Source organism: Pelecanus crispus, chromosome 22 (assembly GCF_030463565.1).
Source record: "Pelecanus crispus isolate bPelCri1 chromosome 22, bPelCri1.pri, whole genome shotgun sequence".
Classification (NCBI taxonomy): Eukaryota; Metazoa; Chordata; class Aves; order Pelecaniformes; family Pelecanidae; genus Pelecanus; species Pelecanus crispus.
In genome coordinates, this window is record NC_134664.1 from 1,887,255 (window position 1) to 1,910,447 (window position 23,193).

The following is a 23,193-nucleotide window of genomic DNA, read 5'->3' on the forward strand; positions in this document are numbered from 1 at the left end:
CTAGGCAGTCAAGGTAGAGTTAGGGTTCACTCAGGGAGGCACGGAGAAATGGGGACCCTAATTCTGGCAGATACTTCTGGCTTGGCAGCCTCCATTTGACTGTCACTGGGACTGCCTCTAGAGACTCAGGTAGGAGAACACTGCTCCTTGCCCTGACCACTGCTCTTTGTTAGGGTACGTTGTGCAGCTGAGAAATGTGGAGATTCTTTCAAGAATTCCTTACCCCATGCCACTAAAATTCAGAAAATCATGTATATGAAGAAATTATGATTTTCAATTTGACAAAACTGGTGCATTGCTCTGCAAACCCCTCCTAAGAATAGAGTTCAAAATGTGTTAAAAACTTTCAGAAGCCTATATTGGCCTTACAGTGCATTTTCTTCTAAGCACTTGTAGTAATGGACAAATCAGGTCATATATACAACCTTGATGCAGATAACCTGTCTTTGCAGCCTTCAGACAGGTAAATGCCGATTTCCCATTTAGGATGACAGCAGGCAGGTTGGTACAGTGCACAACAGAACATCTCTGACATTGCATCCCGCTAGAAACATGCTGAGCTCTGCCAAAGTGCTGGACACGCTAAACCACCTGGGTCACTAGAGACCATTCTCCATGCTGAGCAGCCACTGACAGGGTGATTCAGAGCATGTGCTCAAAAGCTCGCCAGCAGCACCGAGATGCTCTGGAAGTGAGTTGGGAAGTGAGTCAGAGCTGACTTGTCCCCAGGACACAGAGACGGAGATGATTCAACTAGAGCCAGGCATACAGAGGACAGTGGAAACACAGCAGGAAGGTGACACTCCTAGCTGACAACATCCCTATCCCGCGCATAACACCAGTGGAGAAGCAAGAAGCAGACCTGCCATGACAAAACTCACACGGGGTTTCCCAGATGGGTCTTGGCAGGACATGAACAGGCAGGGGGAAAGAGTCAGGCCAGGGTGGATGAGACAGAAAGACGCAGGAAGACCAGAAGGGGCAAGGCATAAACAGACAGCCTGCATGACAGAGTGGCTCTTAAACAATCTGATTTTCACCAGCAAAAAAGAGTAAATGTCCTGGAGCTGGGGGCACTATGAAGCACAAAGCCAGCAGCTGGTCTTCAGCCCAATAAAAACCCAGTTGAGACACAGGTACCTGGCCATAACATGGAGATCTGGGGTTGAGATCGACGGTGGCCAGGAAGTCAGGTTGGTCGATGCATGTTTCCCTGTAGGTGCAGGTCACGTAGGCAACCTCCTCTCTAGGAGCTGGGTGTATAGAAAGCTTGTGTCAAAACATGCCATGAACCAACCAGAAAGGAAAAGAAAAGCTTCAACAGACTCTCCGATAGGACTGAACTTATTTTTCTGGATGCTGAGACCTTTCTCCTTGGTCACTGTCAACTGTCCAACCCTGGTTCCATTCCCTGGTTCCATTCCCAGAGGTAAGAGAACAACAAAAGGGCATCTCCATAGAGTTACAGCTTTCTCCCTTTGGGGAAGGGACTCAGCATACACAGTTAATCAATGGTGGTCTCCACTACCACGGAGCTCTTTCCCAAATACCCGCCACTCCAAAACACACTCAAGAGGACTTGCCTTTCACAACATCCGGGCAGGTGGGGTACTCGTAGCACTGAGCTTTGCATCTCTCTGATTTGAGAAGAAGGGAAGAATAAAATGAGAAACATCCACATCCTTAATAGGTGCCTATTCAGAAGACTCTGTCCCACCCGATGGACCTTCTCCCACCCCAGCCTTCAACGGGGATGGACCTCTGAGACCAGCACCTACTTTTGTTACGGCAGTAAAAAATCTCAGATCCAGGAGAGGAATCCTCCCCTCAACAGACACTGAGGCTATCACGGATCAAACCACTGCTCAGCTCCCTTCTGCATCCTCTGAGCCCCAGCAAAGGAGAGCAAGCTTCCACCAAGAACCACATCAGTACTGAAGGTCCAGCCTGGAAAGGAACTCTGGTTTCTTGTCTCCCTGACGACTCCCCAGCAGAAGGGGAGGCTCCCCTCACCACGGATACTACAGCCACATGGAAGTAGCTTTTCAAGGCAAAAAAGCAGCCCCTGGGAGCAGACCGGTAGTAAGACAAAAGAAACCTTTAGTACTGGTCAGACAAAACACCAAACTTCAGTCCCACCTCTCTCCTTCCTGCTGCGCTGCAGAGGATCAAGCCCACCAGTCCCCAGGTGGGACTCGGTTTCAAGGTGGGATGTCTGCAGCCTCCAGGCAGCGGCTGGAGCCCGATCCAGGATGGAGCTACAAGTGCCTTGGAGCTGCTGTGGGCTGCAGGGAGGCTGCAGCGTATCTCTTACCCATGCTGAAGGCCGCTTGGTTCACCCTCCTCAAGAGCAGAGGTGCTGGAACTGGACGTGCAGCTTGCTGCCTGCCTTGCTCGAGTGGCTTGTGTTGTGCCCAGGCTGCTCTCGGGGGGCCTTATATACAAGGCAAAGTGGTGGGGGGAGAAAGCAAGCTGCCAAGGGAGGAGCCATCGCTCCTAAGCGTTTGGGAGGTGCCAGACCAGCACTGTGGCTTGTTTCCGCCTTGCTAACCCCCAATCTAGAGGAAAAATCTGCTGGTCCATGCAGGTCTTTTCCTTAACACAACCTCCCGTATCTGATCCTGGGGCTCTGGTGATTTCCAATGGGACTTTTTCGGTTCTGGAGGCCTCCACGTCCCAGCCGAGACACAAGATAATTACAGCCATCCCCCATACACAGGCTCCTGCCATACAAATGTGCAGTGGCTGCAAATTCCACACAGGGGATGAGAAGTCCAAGAAGTCCAGCTAGATAACCGGCCCCACCAGCAGCCTCCTGGAAATTACAACGTTTGAACGTACGGAGGCCACCAAAGGCACCTCTGAAATCTGGACCCTGACAGAAGGCACGTCTCTGTCTGAGGGCTGAGCTGAAGACATGGGCTCCCTGGCATCAACTCAGCAAGACAGGCCCAGAGAAGCCTCTACAAGAAAGAAGACTTTCTGAGCTCTAAGGACTGCAAACTGGGAGACAGTGCTCAGAGGACGGAGGGGACTCCAACAGTACTGAAATCAGAAGAGACGCAAGTAACTGTTGACATCTCCCACACAGCTAGCAAAGACATCAGGCTAGAAATGGGTGCTTAAGGAAATACAGTCTGTGCCCTTGTTGAGGCAGCATTTACAAGGTCAAGACGTGCCTGCTGCCTCTCAGGTTTGTATCTCCATATGGGAAAGTCAGCCCACCTGTGGAAAAGAGGAACCTTCAGGGCAATTCAGCACCAGAAACAGTGCCTGAGCGATAGCCACTCACTCCTTCCACCTCACTGAAGCAGAACGATGCCATGGAAAACTAATGACAAAGACGTCTCCACGTCCACCTGCCTGGACAAACCGCAGCTCTGAAGGACAGGAAACAGTCAGTCTGCTTGAGGACTGCGGCCAGGGGGATCTTCTCACCATGCCCATCACCCCACTGTGCAGCTCCCACCCAAGGCCCCATGGCAGGCACCAACACCACAAAGTGCCTGGCACCACTGTGGTTTAATTATATGCCAACTGGACTAAACTGCCACAAACCGCCCACGGGAACAGCAGAGACCTCTGTCAAAGGGATTGTGCTGTTGGAGAGAAGAATTTTGGAAGGGTCCTCTTCTGAGGTGACCATGACCCTGGCTGCCACCTAAAGCAGGAAGGAAACACCAAGCACCATGGAACGTGAACGAGCATCATTTGCGGAAGAAGTCCTTAATCAGCGGGCAAATTACACGGGATAAGTAATTGCTCCACGGAGGAATGCAGAAACATCTGACAGCGCAATTAAAAAAGCCCTCGGGAGATTTCTATCGGAAGAGATAGCCTGTCCTACTAGGGCTGTAATTAATGGCTCTCTGGTTCCAGAACAGCACTTTCAACATGCAACAGGTGGACATGGGAGCAGCATGGCACCTGGCACCAGTGCTCAGCTTTAAGCAACTTCTCAAATAACTAGTGCACTATGCAGAGGCAGGTGAGCCCAGCTTGCCAAATGCTTTGTTTCTGGAAGTAGAAAAGGAAAAAATGTCTTTTTCATGCAGTCTCGTTCTCAATCCTTCCACAAAGAGTGGAAATTCCCATTTCCAGGCTGGCAGGATGCATGGCCCCAACACATGCTCCAGGCAATGTGGACCAGAGGATGCTGCCTACTGAAGGACACTCAGGCCTGGTGGGAGGACGCAGCTGCAGCTCTGGCCCAGCAGCTGAGAGAAGTAAAAGGCAGAGCAGAACTCAGCATGCTGTAGCATGAGCTGAGCTGGGGGTCAAAGGGCTGAAAGGCCAGCAGGAGTCTGGGGGAAATGAGGGGCCGGCTGGCACTTCCCTAATGTAACAGAAGGAAGCCCTCAGTGCAGGAGCAGCTCCATAGCTGGAGCTAGCTGTCCTCCTCCAACCAACTCAAAACAGCCTTTCCCTCTTCTCTGCTTGCTCACGCAGAGCTCACCATTGCTCTCCCATGCTGCTTGGACCTGGGCAGAACTGCCCATCTCGCCAATCAAAAACAAAAGAGCGGTTCGGGCATTGTACCTGACGTGCTGCGTCCTTGTTTGCCTGGCTGGCAGGAAGCACAACCAGGCCCAAGGACGTGCAAGGAGCTCCTGCTCCATCAGAGGCAATTTCAGGTGCTCAGCTGATGCCTCTTTGTGTGCTTTTGCTGTCACGATGTGCATGTCTCACTGCACCTCCTTCTTGCACCTGCACGCCTGCTAATTAAAAAGTTCATTAGTCTTCCACTCATTAACAAAGTTTGCTGGTCATCCTCTTTGGCTTTCCTTGGTGACGTCTTTGGCATCCCTCACAAAACCAAGCTGTGGGGTGTAGAGTTTTCTAATTAAACCTGATAGCAGGAAGGATAAGAGCAGGCTCAGCAACACCAACAAGCAAGCAAGCGATGGTTAGCGGAGAACGCAGTGTGGTCTGCTCTCGGCCCCAAAAAAAGCTCCCTGTGGGAGGCAGAGGTGGGAAGCCATGGCATGGAAAAGCAATCGGGGCCTTCACTGGACAGCCCACACCGAGGCGGCAACTACTCCCCTCCTCCCGACCATCTCTTCCAACCCTGATAGGGAAGAACATGCTATAATTTTGATAATGGGCAAGAAGACTGGGTGATGCAATCTGATGCAGACTGGCACAGCACATTAAATGCGTCGGGAGAAGACCTTGCTTCCCCAAGGACACGAAGCCTGCTCTAAACACCCAAGCAAGAACTCCCCCAGCTATGGGAGCAGTCTCCAACCTTCCCTGCTCTCTTGCTTCCCACCTCACCCTGCCATAGAACCCTGGAGGTGCCCCAGGCTGTCTAAGTGTTGCTCATCGTCTTGCCTTCTTAAATCCGCCTTTCCCATACTTTTGACCTGGCCTCCATAATCTCTTTACAGCCTTCCACCACAAACAGGTCAGCTAGGCACTAAGCACCACGAGAGCAGCAGAGTTTGGAAGGACTTTAGTCAGTGCCAATGTCCCGGCAAAAAATGCCAGCAGAGGTACGTTGTCCTAGACCTTCCCAGGCTCCACATCTCTCAAGGGTTTCACTCTGTTCCAGCCCATTCCCCTCTTCAGGAGCAGAAGAAAAACCACGCCATACAACCCTTGAGGATGTTGTGAAACAGAGCTTTTCTGGTAAACTGTAAATTCATGGCACACAGAAACACAGAGCAAAACCAGCTGAGCTCACCTCCTGCCAGGGCAGAGGGGAGAGCAGAAAGGGAGCAGGGAGGTGAGATTCCTGGCAGACAATCTCCTTGCCAGCTGCAGATCCCCGCCAGAGCAGCAAGTCGTCGATGGCCGGTGGCACAGCTCACTGCATATAGGCAGCAGCAAGACACAAACAGCTCCTGGGGCAGCAGAGGAGAAGGGTCTGCCAAAGGCACTGAGACAGAACGAGCGCTCAGAACTTTGGTGCAAGTGGTAATGCAAACAGCCAGAAGGGCGGAGGCACATTTAAGACAAAAGGCCAATGTCGTTAAAAGCAAGCAGACTATGCAAAGCGAAGATCCACCACCCTGGGTCTCTTGATCGCTTCCCTGAACAGAGACAACCCAAATGTCCCAGGGCTACTGGGCTCACACCTGGTACACGCCGTGCCCTTCAGCACACCGCTTCAAAGCCATTTCCACGTACAGGCTACAAGGTTTGCTGGAGGGAACATCAGCATAGCACAACTACACTTCTTCTCCCTCAAGGCACCTCTCTGCCTTTTTTCCACTCCTATTTCAGCTGCCCCTTCCCCTCCAAATGAGCGCTTTGCTGTTGGAGCCGGACTCACCCGGGACGGGGCAGAAAGGCCCGGCCAGAAGCACGGCAGCAGTGCCATCACCCTTCCCCACTACAGCCCACAGCTACAACTGGACAGACCCATCCAAAACCCACATCCTTGGGTTGTGATTTCAGACACCGTGTAATGAGAAGTGACTTCAGGCTGCCACTGAAGGGCCCTGCCATGCGCAGCCACAGGGAGATGGACGGTGAGTCACTTCTTGGCCAGCGCCGTTTCTGCCGGATCAGCTCCTCCAAGCGACCCCTCCCACAACCGCACAATCGCTCCATCACCCACGGGAGGAGTGGCAGCACCACGCAGCTGGGGAGGACGGACGAGCAGGACCTGCTTTTTCTCCTCTTCCATGCCTCTGCCTAAAGGCAGCCATTACCAACTTTCCTTAAAAGTCCCTGCGAGCACTGCACATCAGAATCCAAGCTTATAACAAATGAAAACAAGAACAGCTGACTTTCCTCCACTGATGGACAAGGAAGTGCAAACCAGGTATACACATGCTGAGCAATTTCAGGTTCCACTCCAAGGACTCATTTTACAGTTCTCTGTATATAACAAGGCAATTCCCTACACTCTTAGAGCCAAAGGTAGGAGGTCAGTCTTCACCAGAGAAGTAGAGAGTTCAAGGTAGCAGACCAAAAAATAGTCTTTTTCAATGGCAACTCTCATCATGACTGCTCTGGCTCACTTAAGCAGAAACTGTTCTCCATTCTATAACTTTTCCAGCTAATAAGTGGGATATAATATATCTTGCTGTCCTCCTACACTTGTCGAAAATACTACAAGTAGACTCTCTTTCTGGTATAAACACATCTACTTGTCTTGGATATGACCTGGCAGCAGAAATATAAATGAATCTGCAACCTCAAATTAACAATGAATGAGTGAAAACTAGGAAATAGTTACTTATGAAGGAATAGACAAGCTGCACTATGCCCTCCTGTGGTCATCTGGAATATAATCTACTTTCTTGAATGCCAAAAGCTGAAGTCATGCTGATGCACTCAGAGGCAGTTTGGAAGTACCATGGACTGCAGAAGGCTAGGTCATGTTCACTGGTTTCTTCACTTTCTTACCTACTTCCCAATAGATCATGATTTCAGCGAGCAGTATCAACCAGTGTGTGCAGACCGTGAGTTTTATGTGCTTGTGAGTAAGGATGGATTTTGGCCAGTGGGTGAAACCTCTACAATACTACCGGATGAACACGTGAGTATCTTTTTTTGACCCACCACATATCTGGACCTACTCTGCATTCACCAATTTATTTTGTTTCGCTGCATTTTTTTCTTCCACTTTGATAAGCATGAGACGATGGTCAGTCATTAGCGTAAGGTTTCACAACACCTTCAGAGATTCTCCAAAGAGCAGGCATTTGGCTAATGTCTGAAATTCTGGCATCCATTTCCAATGGCCTCTGACTGACTGTGGGTATTTACCATGACAATGTCCCCTCAGAAACTTCCTTATAGCCAATGAAGGTGCTGTCAATGCAGTCAGCACAGGTGAGTCCATGGTAAAGCTCACCTTGCAACGAAGTAGACCCAGACAGGCACACATACTAAAAGCAGAATCTTTACTATGGACATGGATCCCATAAGCATGGTGAGACCCAGTGGTTTCCTCCCAGAATGACAAGAAACTCTCTACTCACAGCTTACCTTTTTCAGCACCCAGATTAGCAGATGTTAGGAAAAAAGGAAATATTTTAATTCAAGCGAGTCCCACACTTTGCTTTTCTTTTCCTTCTCTAAGCGCCTTTCTGCCTTTAACATTTGGCTTTTACAAGGAACAGAAGCAAGCTGCACTTCAGCAGTTGTACACACTTGTATCCAGGGACATTTCCAATGGAGATTTCAGGATGGGACTCAGACTGGAGTGCTCACTGTAGCTGGAATGAGAGACCTCAGTCACTCTACAATCCACTGATGGACTAAGAAGAGACCCGAGGGCCACCCTCACCAGCAAGTTTGTGATCTGTGGAAAATCACGACCTAAAATTGCTAGCAGAGTGAGAGAAACCCCTAGATGTACTTCTGTACTGCATGAAGCCAGGCTGCAGTCTGCCCTCATGTGGCCAAGTGGAAGATCATGCACCTTTTCCAATTTAAAATGCTCAGTCGTATAGGAAATAGGTGCGAAAAAAATACGGGCTCCAGTAGTATTGGTTAGTAGCAAATGATTTCCTAACAAATCAATGACTTTCCTGGACAGCACGAGATTGTTTAGACACTGAGCACTCACTGTACCCACTCAGCATGGACTATTAGTAGCATTTACGCAGGTTAGCAGCATATACTCCATTCTTGAAACCAGTCGCTTCACAAGGAAAACAATGGGTCCGTGCAGCAAGATGGTTTAAACATCACCCACTTCTAACAAGAAGCTGATGAAAGTGGGCTTTTGCATCAGGCACAGGTGGCTACAACGCCATGTCAGTTAGAAAGCTTTCCGACTTTACAAGGTCCTAACAGAACTGCTTGTCGCAGGTTTCAAAGCGTGGCAGCAGTCCAGCTGCCCTACGTTAAGAACACAAAATTGAACTCTCAAAGCCTGGTTCCAAATATGTTAGGCAAGACAGTAAGCAGCTACATACAGAATGAAGTCTTGATTATAAAATAAGATCTGTCAGCTAGATGAAGATTTTGCCATGGAAGCACAGTAAAAGTCGGAAAAAACCCCAGCCAAAAGGCTCCAGCGGGAGGTCCCATTAACACGCTGCTCCTCCGACACTGCTGATGTGATTCCAGCATTACAACTGGCAACGCTAAAGCTCAGCAGGAAACGGCAGAGGCTGGCAATGGACACAGATGGGAAAGCAACAGATCTAGAGAGGCAGAAAAGAGAATCAGACCCAAGAAACAGCTTTGGGAAGATGCATCAGGAACTGGCAAGAGAAGAAAGGGTGGATTTGTCAGTGCTTGTCTGTTCAAGAAGTTGCAAGACACCTGAAAAGCACCTGTAAGACACCTGCTGCTAGCATCATCTGGCTTTGGCATAGTGTGCAGAAAAGTTTTTTGCAGTTTTCTCCAGTCTTAGAAAATGGAAGAGAATCTTTGCTTCCAATAATGGGAACAAAGGTGGCTTCAGCGAAAATAAATTCCTCGCCAAATAATTTTTAGACAAATGACATTGTTACTTTCTGAAATGACCTTACATTTACATTCTTTGAGATAGAAAATGAGGAAATGCTAAAAAGAAAAAAAAATGTGCAGCTCCACCTGACTTGAAGAACAATTTTATTGTTGATTTTTTTATAACATCAGATATCAAATGTTAAAATATAAGCCAGCTCCAGAAACATGTGGCTTCAGATTAGATACGCATGATTTTTATGCTGCGTCTGCTGTAAAGCACTGATTACTTTATGAGCAAATTAAGCTTTGCAGGGACAGGACACTCTTGCTCTGGGGCAAGCCCATGGAATGTATACTTCTTACGGAGTTATTTAAGAACAGCTTCTCCACCAACAAATGGTGGCAAAGCAAAGTGGCACCAAACAATGCAAACAGTCCTTAAAAGACTGGTGACCTCGGCCTTGAAACCTACAGTCAACAGTGATTACACAGGACCTTATGAAAGGGGAAGGTGTAGAGAAAATCAGATTTATATCATGTTTCAGAGAGATTCACTTGGCTGCCTCAGAATAAGAAGAAAGTGGAGCTTCTGTGGCTCACCCTAATGGAAGTCTAAATTTAGTGGACCAAGTTCCAGTTGAACTGATTCACCTATACAAAAGGGAAGTGGAGGGTAGGGAAAAGATAGAGGGAGAAAGAGAAAAAAAGACTGAAAGAAAAAAAAAGAAAACCGCTCCATACAACAATTACATCCAGATATCAGAGGTACAGTCTCCACCAGGGTAACGAATCTCATGAGCTAGGACAGGCCCATCAGGTTCCTTCCCAAAGTCGACTAGGAAGTTTTTATTCACTGTCAATCCACCTTTTTCAGTATCCACATCAATCTGCAGCATAACAGAGCCTTCCCTGAAAAAGGGACAAGAAAACAGATATTGGGAAAAGGATTCACATTTGTTGCTCTTCTCTTCCATATTTGGGTGGGATTTGTCTTCATTTAACGGAAAGAACACTAGATTTAAATTGGGGCTTAGCAAGTCTCAAAAGTGAGTTCCATCGCCTCAGTGAAACCTGCAACCTCAAATTAGCAATGAATGAGTAAAAATTAATAGCTGTTGTTACTTATAAAGGAATAGGCAAGCTGCACTATGCCCTCCTGTGGCCATCTGGAAGATCATCTTCTTTCTTTAATTCCAAAAAATAGACAGTCATGCTGATACACTCAAAGGCAGTTTGGAAGTACTATGGATTCCAGGAGGCCAGGTCATGATCGCTGGTTTCTTTCCATTCTCATCTACTTCCAAATATATCATGATTTCAACAAATACTGCGTGCAGACCCCAACTTTTGTGTGCCTGTTGAGCAGGGATGGATTTTGGCTAGTGGGTGAACCATCTAGGTTGGTAGGCTGTGTATAAAAAGTTACTGGATTCAGTCACCCTGCACGGGAACTTTGCTGGTATATGCATATCACTATTTAAGAAAGAAATCTTAAACACAGGCTTGTACAGTCATCCTTGTTTACCAAAGTTTTCTTACTTGACAAGGTCTGGGTAGAACTGCTTGTCCCATCCACTGTAGAGAGAGCTGGTGACATACAACCTCTTGCCATCCAAGCTAAGCTGAATCATCTGAGGTCCACCTGGCACCCTCTTCCCCTAAAATTATAATAGAGAACAAGGTGCTCAAGACAAACTGCCACGGAGGTTGAACAAAAGAAATGCAACAGCAAGGAGAAACAAAACAGCACAGCAGTTCTGCTACTCAAGAGGACCATCCAGCACTCTAAAATCCTTGACATAAGAGCTCTAAATCCCCTGTTTAGGAGAGAGAACAGTTCCTTGTCTTCCACTACAGTTTTTATTGGGAGTCTTATTCCTTATTAACAGGGAGCCTCGAAGTCAATCCAGATGAGTTCCACTTAATTCACAGAACTAGTAATGTAAGAAAGTAAGGGCTGAAGCATTCAGGTTGCTGTACTTGGATGAAAGCGTCAAAAATCAAGAGACGGGTCGCATATCACAGTTACAAATAAGAACATGTCTGTAACTGCAGCTAGGTCCCAGTCTGCACTATGAAGAAAAGGAGTATGTGGAACTTCCTGAAACTGCCTACGGTGGCCAACAGATCTTAGCCATGACCATATTCGGTCTTGCACATCCCACGAGACTTTCCATAGGTAACTCACTTCACAGTGATAATGTTAATACACATTGATAATGACCAGAGGCAATTAATGCTCTTTCATTTTTCTATCACGATGCCAGGTGCCATTGAACTCTTTGCACGCGCGCACACACACACACCCCGCTGCCAAATGAGCTGGTTTAGTGCTTTGACCATCAGCTGTTGCAAGATTATCAGAAACAACGATGGCAGTGTGATGAATGCACACTGCATTAGTTTTAAATTAGCTAGCTAACAACACCAGGGAAGATGTAATTACACAGGCTTCAGTACAGTTGAACAGCTTGTCCAATTCCACCAGGGACCCAGAACACTTCCCAGGATTTAGTAGCTCCAGTCCGTGCTGAAATGTGATACCTGCCCAGGCTGTAAGCGAAGATATAAACTAGCTCAGATATGGCTTTGTATGTTGTACATTGGACTGAGGTGTAGAGATATTTCAAAATAAATTACAATTAGCTGAGCACTGACAACATGCATGTTAGAAAAACTTACTTTGATCACAAATGGCTCTGGCTGGCACTGCAGTTCCTTGTCTTCCACTACAGTTACAGGCCCACCTTTTGTGATACTGCCTCCCAGAAACACCTGTAATCCAAGGAATGTGTGAGAATAGGCATCGGCTATCAAAGGAACATGAAAGCAATACAGTGACAATTCTCAAGCAAAAGTAAATTGTCATTTTCTCCTTTCAAAAAAGAAGGAAATAAGACAACTGTTGTGGTGGGTTGACCTTGGCTGGATGCCAGGTGCCATCAAGCCGCTCTATCACTCCCCTCCTCAGCAGAACAGGTGGGGAGAAAATAAGACGGAAAAAAACCCTCGTGGGTCAAGATAAAGGCAGTTTAATAAAAAAGCAAAAGCAAAAGCTGTGCACGGAAGCAAAAAAAGAAAACAAAGACTTTATTCTCTACTTCCCATCAGCAGGCAATGTCCAGCCACTTCCCGGGAAGCAGGGCTTCGGTACGTGTAGCGGTTGCTCCGGAAAACAAATGTGAATAACAAATGCACCCCCTTCCTCCTCCTTTCTCTTAGCTTTTATTGCTGAGCCAAAGTCATATGGTATGGAATATCCCTCTGGTCAGTTTGGGTCAGCTGTCCTGGCTGTGCCCCCTCCCAAGATCTTGCCCACCCCCAGCCTACTTGCGAGGGGCAGAAATGTTGGAGAGACAGCCCAGATGCTGTGGGAGCACTGCTCAGCAGTCACCAAAACACCGGTGTGTTACCAACACCTTTCCAGCCACCAATACAGAGCACAGCACTATCAGCACTGCTATGGGGAAGACTAACTCCATCTCAGCCAGACCCAGTACAACTCTACTGTCCTTCTACACGACAGCTTTTGTGATGCTGGCTTACCTGGCCCACCAGCTTGGGCTTGCGGGTGTTGGAGATATCGTATTGTCGGATGTCTCCATGCAGCCAGTTGCTGAAATACAGGAACCTGTCATCCAGCGAGATGAGGATATCAGTAATAAGACCTTCAAGAAAATATTCAGTAGCAAAGTCAGGGAACGGACAGGACCAGCAACAAACAAGACCACAAACCTATTATCTTTCAAAATTCTAGTCACAGTAGCCTCAGAAAAATATGTTAAGATATGGGTTGAACAAACACAATCGTCCTTGGAAACCCAGTGACTACTCAAAGGCGGTTCACGCTCTACCAGCATTCCCAGGACCATTCCTGAATGCTGTGAACTCATGCTGAAAGACCCAAACTCCAAGTATTTTTCTAGAGAAACTGACCTCAAACACTGAGCAGTGTGGGAGCAGAGGTCTGACATTCTCCTACTTGGTGTCTCATGAGCAAGACTGATTTGGTTACATCAGAAATGTTACCCAAAGAACCCAAACAGAAATTTAGAATTTTACAAGGGAAGTGTTTGTCATTTAAGGATAAAATTTTGCAAGAAGCTACACTGTACCAGGGAACTGAAGAGGACAACACCCCATTTCCTTTCCAAACATGCTCACACTAACCAGGCATGTCAGGGAGAAGCCATCCTTGCACCTTCTTGCGGGGTACTTCAATCACCTTCTCTGCTGCCCAGTCTCCTTTCTGCAGAAGGCACAGGAGAGAACACAGCATTATTATGGTCTTGATGTTAGCCAAGAGGGCTTGGCTATGCATGAGAGAGGGAGGAGAAGCAAATAGTGCTATTTACTTAACAGGGCCTGTACAGAGGCGATATGCACACTGCAAATAAGTATTACCAAGGGGTGAGGATGGTAACTATTCTGCCAGTGAGAACGTTAATGATTATACTATGCAACAACATCTCAAACAGACTGCTGTTAACAGTAGCAGAACTAAAGACTACTAATCTCCTACAGTTTGGTGTCCTTATCTGTCTCCAGCTTGCCCTCTAAAATGGCAATAGCTCTACTCCCTTGTCCATGGCCCCATCACTTTCCCTCCCTCCTCTACCTTCAGGTCTTCCCTGTGCTTCCAAATACTGGCTGAGCACAGGCAGCAGACATTGCCACTGGTGACCAGTTTCACATGTTCCGATTAGCTGTCCAACTGATACATGTTTGTTGACCAGCTTGCAGGCCAGAAAGCAAGCTGCTGAGCTAATGCTGCAGCTATTTCCTCAGTGCAAGTGTTCATTAGACTGTCTCGTGTTCAAGTGATCGCTAACGTTCCTATCATTTGGCAAGACCTTTCCCTCTTTGAGACTTTCACAATTCATTAACTGTGATTAAAATGATCAAAAAGTTATTGTGGAGGGCAGGAGAGTTGCAAGTGGGGTTGACAGACCAGCACTATGACCTCTTAAGCTTTGCTTCCTTTCAGGATCAGGCTGCTGAAGATCTGCATGCTGGCTATCAGCAATACGGCTACAGAGATACTCCAAATGCCTACCAGCTGCAATTGCTCAAAGATAAGGGACTACACAGTAGCTTCAGAAAGCCACAGCACTAGCTTGTATGCATGCAGGTTTGCTCTCTGACGCAGTGTTATAGCTTGGCTAGAATTAGACTAGAACTAGGAGCCCTATTTTTTATCAGTATTCCACTATTTCCTAAGTGATTGGTGGATTTTTGAAACGAGGAGGTTTGAGCTTCTACGTTCGCCATGGCTTTCATTACTTACCTCTGTCTTGTAGAACCGATGCACTGCACCACTCAGAGCACACCCAACAAACCCCTCTGCAGCATCTGGATTGTGGAGGAATCGAATTTCCAAAGGTATAGAGCCCTTCCCTAAGTCAATTTTCTGAATGTAGGTGTGAGTGCTCCAGTCCCACACATTAATGTAGCGGCCATAATGCCCTAATGGATCAGGGTCAGACAAAAATAAGCACAGAAGATATTAGTTTAACAAAGAATCACTTTTACTTTTGAGAGTTTAAACAAATGCTCCCTCACCTCTCTCTACATCAGCTGGGTTAAACCCATCTGCCAAGACTTTCGGGACTCCCCATTCAGTGCTCATCAGGACATTGTGTCGTGGCTGATACCAGAAGTCATAACCCTGGGGGGGTACCTTCTCCCCATTCTGCCAATTTCCTTTCACTTCAAAAGTCTCTCCGTCCAGCAAAACAAAGCCACCTGATATAAAAAAGGAAGAAAATTGTTTGAAAACATGCAAGCAGATTCACAGCTTTAAATAATACATTAATATTTAAATGTCCATTTTCTAAACACACTGTAAAATGCAACTCTATGCTTAAGGAAAATTTTGTGATTCTGTTGGTATTGGTTTTGTGGACTAAAGCAAATGAAAGCTGGATTTTTAAAGAACTGCATCATATTCTAATGAATTTTTTAAGCTCCAGTTGGCTCTATTTCTACTCAAGTCATTCCAATAAATCAGTTATCTCTTACTTGAAATGTACTCTAGGAGGCTATCTTAGAGAACATCCTGGAGGAGTCACCTCTGTTTTTCTTTGCTTGCCACCAATATCCTTGAATTACGTACATAATATGCATCTATTCAAGGACATGTTTGCTCACAATCCAGAAGAGAAAAACCCTGTGAAAAGGAGCAGGTTTCACCTCTTACCATCTGAAGTGTATTTCTCCTAATAGCTAGTATTTCTCTTTAGATGTCAGGTGTTTTACATCTGAATAGGTAACAGAATTTATACACAAGAATCCTTCAAAAGTTAAATAGGAAATGCAATCTAGAATAGCTTGAAAGGCTTAATTTTCATTAGACAATGAGACAAAGAGGATTTAGGTTGGCAACAGAATCTTTCAAGCCCAAGTCACAAATACTGAGCTGATACAGCTCAAGATATGCTCAAAAGCAATTCTTCCTTGCTCTGTGCTGAAGGGGCCCAAGTGAAATGTTAATGGGTTTCCTGCTCATATTATAGCCACTAGAGATGGTCTTCTTTAAGTAATATATTTGAAAGACTGAGACATGGAAGCTGAACTCATCAACAGTCCCACAGAGGTTCCTCCACATCAGGCTTGAATTGCTGTGGCAGAGCAACGTCCATACAGCTTACCTGGTAACTGAAGTATTTATTCTATAGTTACATAAACAACCGCTGGAACGGTTATGTGCACAAAAGAACTTCAAAAGAACTTAAAAGCTCTTAACAATGTTTCTGGCTTTGCAGCCTCTACTTTGGGAGTATGATACTTCTATACCACGAATACTTTTCTAGAGTAAGGGATTAATACCTTTTCCATTGCCAGAAGGGTCTCCCAAACAGCTGATCAAGATGTCACCACTGCCCAGACAGTGAGAGGTGTGAGGATTAGCTGCGTTTGACTTCCAGAACAACTCCACTGGCTCAACAATCTAAAATGAGTATACGCATAGTCATAGTCACCTTCTCTGAGATCGCTACAGAATACCAGTTCTACCTCTAAGAGTTCAAGTTTCAAAGACCAAGGAAGGAGTGGGAATGGCGTATGTGTGCGGGGGACTGTTTCTTCTGCTACTTTGTTTTTTGAGTACCTGCCACCTCCCGCTTTCTACTCTACCCAGTAATACAGTACCATCCATGACATTTATTCGTTCTTCTCAAAAATACGAACAGCAAGAGTTGAATGGTTAGAATCAGTCTAATTCCTGCATTGGTGAGACACTGACATCTGCGTTTGTTTTAAGCAGCATCAGTGGCAGAAACACCACTTGTGTGCATTCAGACATCAGCTCTCACTGGAGTACTAGCAGTTGAGAGGGGGGGAAAAAAAAAATCTTTGAGGCTTGCCAGAGACTCAGTTTGAAACAAAATCACTGTACAAGAAGAGACCTTTGGGGGTTTTATTCCACTGCATTAATAGTTAAAGGCTGGCAAGGTTCTAAAGAACTCAAAACTGAAAGACTATGAATGAGAGTATCTGCAGGCAGGTGGGGTGGGACAAAAGACCATTTAAAAGTTTCCTTACATTACACATTATGACCTATCTTCAAAATAGGTTTTTGATCACTAAATTTGTCTCTGCCAAACCTGGAACTTTGTACTGAAGTTTCACACATTGCTGTAGGATTCATCTGACCAAGTATAGACACTGACAGTGTATATATTTACATCTAAGCTAATCCTCTATGCTTACTTTATAGTCAGTGAAAAGAAACAAACACTCTTAAGACACAATTCCTTTACCCTAAAACAGTTTTCTAAACTAGATTAGACAAATCTGACTCCAACAATGCCTATTTTTTTTTCACTATCTAAATCTAAACAGTTAGACATGGAAAAATGTGAGTCTATATCTGAACCTGTATCTATGCCAATATCTGCATCTCTGCCAAATGAATTCTATTGCAGTGGAAGTTTTATTTTGGGAAAATTTCAGTTGTGTCCATGAACAAGAGATTTAAAAAAATGTTCATTTCCCCATATTAAAATATTTTCTTAATTTTTTCTTTTAAAAAGGTCTACATAGCACATGTTTAGGAACCAAGGATTACAAAATCAAGGAGGAGGTGTCCTTTATGGAAGAGATCTGGTTTTGCTCAGTGAAAATCCAATCAAATTTGAACTCATCTCTGAAAAACATACAATCTACATATGCTCAGCTGAATGCGTCAGCTAGGAGTTTGCCTTGTGGTCTTGTAGTCAAAAACAATAATACAGTGTGCAACTACTTCAACTGAAATTCATATTGCAGAGGCAGATTGAATTCTAGAATTTCCTAATTTTTGAGTGTTTGACACCGCACCTACTCATATTTCTTTAGTGCAAGGTTTTTATGTGTAATTTATCAATAAATTGTAGGGGTTTCAAAACTCCCACAAGTTCCTAGTGTTTGACAAAGTTTCCATAACTGTTCTGACTCTCCTGTTCTAATTTGAAGTCAGAATCCATAAAATCACTGTCTCTTAGTCAAAATATAAGAAATAAAACCCCAGCTTAAAGTCATCTAAATATACCTTATGGATTCTAGGAGCTCGTGCGTCTGTTCCCACATCCACCACATAGACGCGAGAAGAGATCAAACTTGGTAGAATGAGACGATTTCTTTTCTTTGTGGCATCCCCAAAGCAGCTGCTACAGGCATTCCACCCCGAATGATGGAGCTCATCCTTAAGATTTGGCATGGGCAGGCGATGGATCACCTACAAAGTCAGAGACAGACTTAAGATTCAGTCTGGTATAGTTTTTCCCCTAGGCAAAGAAATGGTTCTTTATGTCAAAGCATAAATTAATAAAGAGCAGAAGGAAACTGCTATTTGTTATTCAGGAAGCAGATTCAGCCTGAGATATGCAGAGCTGAAGCTGTAAGTGGGAGAAGAAAGTTGGACATCATGATTGCACAGCATTTGTTAAATGTCGTATGCTATTAAATTAATCCAAATCTTTAAAAGACTCTATCTAATTAAGGAGACATGCAATAATGATATGGAAAAAAGCAACAGAAAAAAACATCACCTGTCCATGTGCTGCAAGTCTCTGACTTTACAAGATTTACCTGATTACAACTGGGGCTGACTGTAGCAAAACGGACATGTTAATTTGCACTCTTGCTTCTGATTTTTACTTCTCCACTGTATAATTAAGAAAAGTTGAAAGACTACAGCTAAGTTTTGTCAAAGTTTTAGGAGATTTGTTTCGTCCACTCCTCCGCAATAAAACCCTAAGCAGTAGCTATAAAAAAAAAGAACAAATTATGAAAATCTTTGTTGTCAAACCAGATTCACTGCTCCTTAAAACACATGGAGATCAGAGTCCAAAGTACCTTCAGTACAAGCACTGCATGTTTAAATGCAGTTTAGTGTACACTATTTGCAGTAACAAACTGAGCAGCTTAAGAACAGTCTTACCAATATTTTGGATCTGGTATATTGGTAGCTACCTACCCACAGCTTTCCATTTACGAAGTAAATGCATTAGATTTATAATGCCTAATGTGTAGAATTTCCCGGGGTATCAGACGTCCTACTTTATAAACTCTGTCTAAACTACTGACACACCCTGAGGAAATATCACCTTCTAGAGCTTAATACTCACGCTCAGTATAAATCAGTAAGAGTGTTACAAAAAGAACTATTAAAATACTAAGCACAAAAATGCTCTGAAAGGGTCTTGAGATGAACAGGATAAATGTTAGCTTTGAGTAACCTAGTAAGAAAAACAGCAGAGGATTTGATTGGTTCTTAACACAAATATCTACTTGAAAATGATTATGCGAACCCAAATATTCACCACCCTAGAAAACACAGCACTGGAGCCATTCTACACACAGGTACCTGACAATAGTGTGGAGATTTGGGGTCAACATCCACAGTGGCCAGGTAGTCCGGTTTCTCTGTCCCAGTGTTTCTGTAGATACACGGCAGGTACACAATCTCCTCCCGGGGACCTTTCAAAGCAGGAGTCTTACTTAATGTGTCAAAAGAAACCATTTTTACAAAAAGCTGTGGTTAACTTTAAAAGAACCTTCTCTGTATTTAATCTCTCCATCTCTAAACTGTGATTCTTCCTAGGAAGCTGAACCTCCGTATTTCCATTTTATGAAGAAACGCTAGTAGTATATAGTTTGAGCAGCCAGAAATCACCAGGAGAAAGTGCTTATTCAGCTGTGGGGCCTTTCCACTCCCTTGCCCTCCTAATGTAAGAGGCCCTGGGGATGCAATTATTTTCCTGCAAAAGGCCAGTACTGGAGACCACCTTCCCATCTGCAAAGCCATGTCAAGCCTCTCCTCTCCCCAGTTACACAAGTGATGACTCCCTGCTGCCAGGGTCCAGATTTCAGTCCACCTATGCCAAAAGCCCACTTATTACAATCTATAAAATTGAGGCTTTTAAAATATATCAAAGGACTCAAGGTGAAGTTCTGATACTATTAAAAGCTACAGCAAAATGCCTCAAGGGTTTTAGTGAGGTTCAGGATTTAGCCAGACACTGCTGGGAAGAACGGAACATAACTTTTGCACAGCTACAAGTGGATGAGAAGCTTGCCGTTAAACTACGTCACACAGAATACCCTACAGCCCTTTCTCCTATTTTCCCCTTCTTCTGTCCTAGACAGTCACTTGTTTGTATGAGAGAGTCTGAGGGCAGTCTATAAAGGTCTCCATCCAAAAAACTTGCCCCCAATATTCTTAAAGCAAAGCTCTATTTTGCAGCATAGCAAACCAGAACAGTTGGTTGAATGGTAGCATCCTATAGCCTTGCATCTAAAGCCCAACCCACTTTGGTTTAGTGCTATGATTTAGTGAACCCATGGTAACAGAGCTTGCATGCTTTCCCCAGAGTTGGGGAATCATCGAATCGTTGAGGTTGGAAAAGACCTTCAAGATCATCCAGTCCAACCATTAACCTAACGCTACAAAGTCCACCACTAAACCAATTAAGGGTAGAGTAGCAATTTCATGTTTCCTGTTTTGGTGGCTGCATTATTTATAATGAAAGTAAAAACTAGGAATTATTAAGATTGGAAAGGACCTCTAAGATCATCAGTCCAACCATCAACCCAACACCCCCATGCCCACTAAACCATGTCCCAAAGTGCCACCTCTTCCTGTTTTTTGAATGCTTCCAGGGATGGGGACGCCACCACCTCTCTGGGCAGCCTGTTCCAATGCTTGACTACCCTTTCCATGAAGAAATTTTTCCTAATATCCAATTTAAACCTCCCCTGGCACAGCTTGAGCCCATTTCCTCTCGTCCTATCGCTAACTACGTGGGAGAAGAGCCCAACACCCCCCTCCCTGCCCCCTCCTGTCAGGCAGCTGTAGAGAGCGATAAGGTCTCCCCTCAGCCTCCTCTTCTCCACACTAGACAACCCCAGCTCCCTCAGCCACGTATCATAAATATCTTCTGATATTTAAAGTCTCCTTGGTCTTCCTAATTTAATGAGCCACTCTGGAAGGCATCTACCTAGTCTTCACCTAATTTGAAAACAATTCCTTTACTGATGGCCTGGATTTAGAAAAGATGTCACAGTACTTGCCTTTCATGGCATCCAGAGGCGTTGCATATCCTGGACCACATCCTCCGCATTTTGCTGATTGGAGAAGAAAAAGAGGTTCTTTTAATCTCCAAATTATTTTAAAGCATATCTCTAAGAGGACATTGACTTTGCAGTCAGAGATTGACAAATCTTAGATCCAATTTTTACATTGCCAAACACCTGTAAGTCTCACTGACTCCAGTCAGTGCTGAGGTTACTTGAGTTTCTGAAAATATACACAATATGACACTCCATGCTCAAAAATAATCATAGAATCATAGAATCGTTTAGGTTGGAAAGGACCTTTAAGATCATCCAGTCCAACCATTAACCTACACTACCAAGTCCACACTAAACCAATCAAGGGTAGACCAGACTGAACCATGTCCCAAAGTGCCACCTCTGCCCGTTTTTTGAACACTTCCAGGGATGGGGACTCCACCACCTCTCTGGGCAGCCTGGTCCAGTGCCTGACTACCCTTTCCGTGAAGAAATTTCTCCTAATTTCCAGGAAATTTGGGCCTTCATTTCAACGAGTTCAGCCTCACAATTCTAAAGCACATTCATATACGACAAGGGTCTGGGATTTAAGAAAATTGTGTTAAATGTTTTACAGAGAGCTGCTGAATCACTGCCAGATGAGTAAGGAGACAGATTGCCCAATTTGAACAACCCATTTTATTAGTACTGGAAAGCCTCCAGTCTTTCTCTGCATATAAATGCTGAGGAAGCGTGAATCGTTATTTGTAAGGATTTACAGCCTGGGTAAGAGGTGATACTGCAGACCAGAAAGGGCAAGAGGAAGGGGAATTATGAACCATTCCACCTTCTCTCTGCTAAAAACTCAGCTCCCCACCTCTGCTCTCACGCCACTGTTAGAGCTGCCAGAAACCCTCCTTGAACCGGCATTCCTCATTCACCACTTCCAGCACAGGAACCACATCACGAATCAGACCACTTAGTGGGGCAACTGTAGTTTTAGGAAGCTAGAAAGGGAATCTAAATGTCCTCCAGAGAAGAGAACCCCACAAAAGCAGAAGGAGCAAGGCTGGGCTCTGCGTTAGGAGGAACATGTCATTTTCTAGTGCCAGAAGACTGAGAAGAAGCTCTTCTGTGCCGAGAGTCAAAACCAACCGATGCTTCTGGGTGTCTGTATGCACAAACCCTCAAAATTTCAATGGAGAATGGGAACTGCAGCAATTGTTATCTACAGCTTCTCTATCTGGAAAGTAATGTGTTCACTTCCAAAAAGACAGGACTCCTCTATTAGGATTCTCCAGAATTAAGAGCTTGATCCTCAGCAAGCATAAAGCACTGCTCACTACTGATATGTAATACTTCCTAAGATTTTCAGCTTAGTTCTAAAAAGTTTCTCAGCTCCCTTTGTATCAGTTTGGATCTCAATCGATTAACATCTAAGTAAAAATGACATTAAAACAGCCTCGTACACAGCGATTTCTACTCTTAACACAGTCAACAGAACATATATGCTCAGGATTGCATCGATAAATTGTTGGCTAGAATTAAGAAAATATTACCCTGAAATATTGCCTTAAGGGGCAGTTACAACATGTTGCACGTTTATAGGCTTAACTGACACGCATAAATGTCTAGTTTTCCAGAGCCACAGAGCTGCAGGCCCACTGAACGCAATGCAGGAAGCTTCTGTTCCATTCCTAAATGGAACTACTATATAATCAGCTGTTTAAAACACAAAAATATAGAAGTGCTGTGCAGCAGGAAGCCAGCATATTTTTTTTCAATATGACATGAAGTGAAATACATGTTGACAGAAGCAAAAACACAGTATAGTTGCCTCCCTCCATACCTCAAGTGTCTATAATAAAAAATAAGCAAACCAGGTAATTACTTGCCATTCTCTGATACTTAAAAACAGAAGTTTATAGCAACAGTTTTTTTCAGAATGCCACAGATCTAAGATTTTGAATCCAGAGGTAGTGACAGCTCCAGCACCCATTTAATTACGGAGCCTTTCTTGGAAGGCAAAATGCTTCAAGCAATCCACTAACTGCATGTGGAGGCTCATAACTTTAACAACTGGATCTTCTCAAAAAGAGTAATTTAGTACTTTAGGTTTAATTTCACGTTCTTTGTGGAATATTTTTATCTGGAAACACAAAACACGAAGTTTGCTTTGTTCCATTTATGTCTAAGCCATAATTTAAACTTTATTCCAATTTTCTCAATCACCTAAATTAGCAAGAACTCAGTATGCATTAGACCACAGCTTAATTAGCATTGCAAATGCAGTTTTCTGCA

General features: G+C 44.8%; 1 protein-coding gene across 4 annotated transcripts in view; it reads right to left on the reverse strand.

Moving 5' to 3' along the window:
- Window positions 1-1,611: 1,611 nt before the first annotated feature.
- Window positions 1,612-23,193, reverse strand: part of LOC104024751 (methanethiol oxidase) — a 28,981-nt gene continuing 7,399 nt past the window's right edge. For 3 of the 4 annotated variants that reach the window (XM_075724567.1, XM_075724565.1, XM_075724568.1), the window contains exons 2-12: window positions 20,914-20,967; window positions 19,208-19,320; window positions 17,891-18,076; window positions 16,189-16,309; window positions 14,923-15,105; window positions 14,648-14,826; window positions 13,531-13,609; window positions 12,907-13,028; window positions 12,043-12,135; window positions 10,900-11,018; window positions 9,506-10,269 (exon numbers count right to left, since the gene is read on the reverse strand). In XM_075724567.1, coding sequence (XP_075580682.1) covers window positions 10,107-10,269; window positions 10,900-11,018; window positions 12,043-12,135; window positions 12,907-13,028; window positions 13,531-13,609; window positions 14,648-14,826; window positions 14,923-15,105; window positions 16,189-16,309; window positions 17,891-18,076; window positions 19,208-19,320; window positions 20,914-20,920 — 1,365 coding nt within the window. In that variant the 5' untranslated portion in view covers window positions 20,921-20,967 and the 3' untranslated portion in view covers window positions 9,506-10,106. Of the gene's footprint in view, window positions 1,638-9,505; window positions 10,270-10,899; window positions 11,019-12,042; window positions 12,136-12,906; window positions 13,029-13,530; window positions 13,610-14,647; window positions 14,827-14,922; window positions 15,106-16,188; window positions 16,310-17,890; window positions 18,077-19,207; window positions 19,321-20,913; window positions 20,968-23,193 lie in introns of those variants that run through there. The other variant, XM_075724566.1, reaches the window with a different exon arrangement.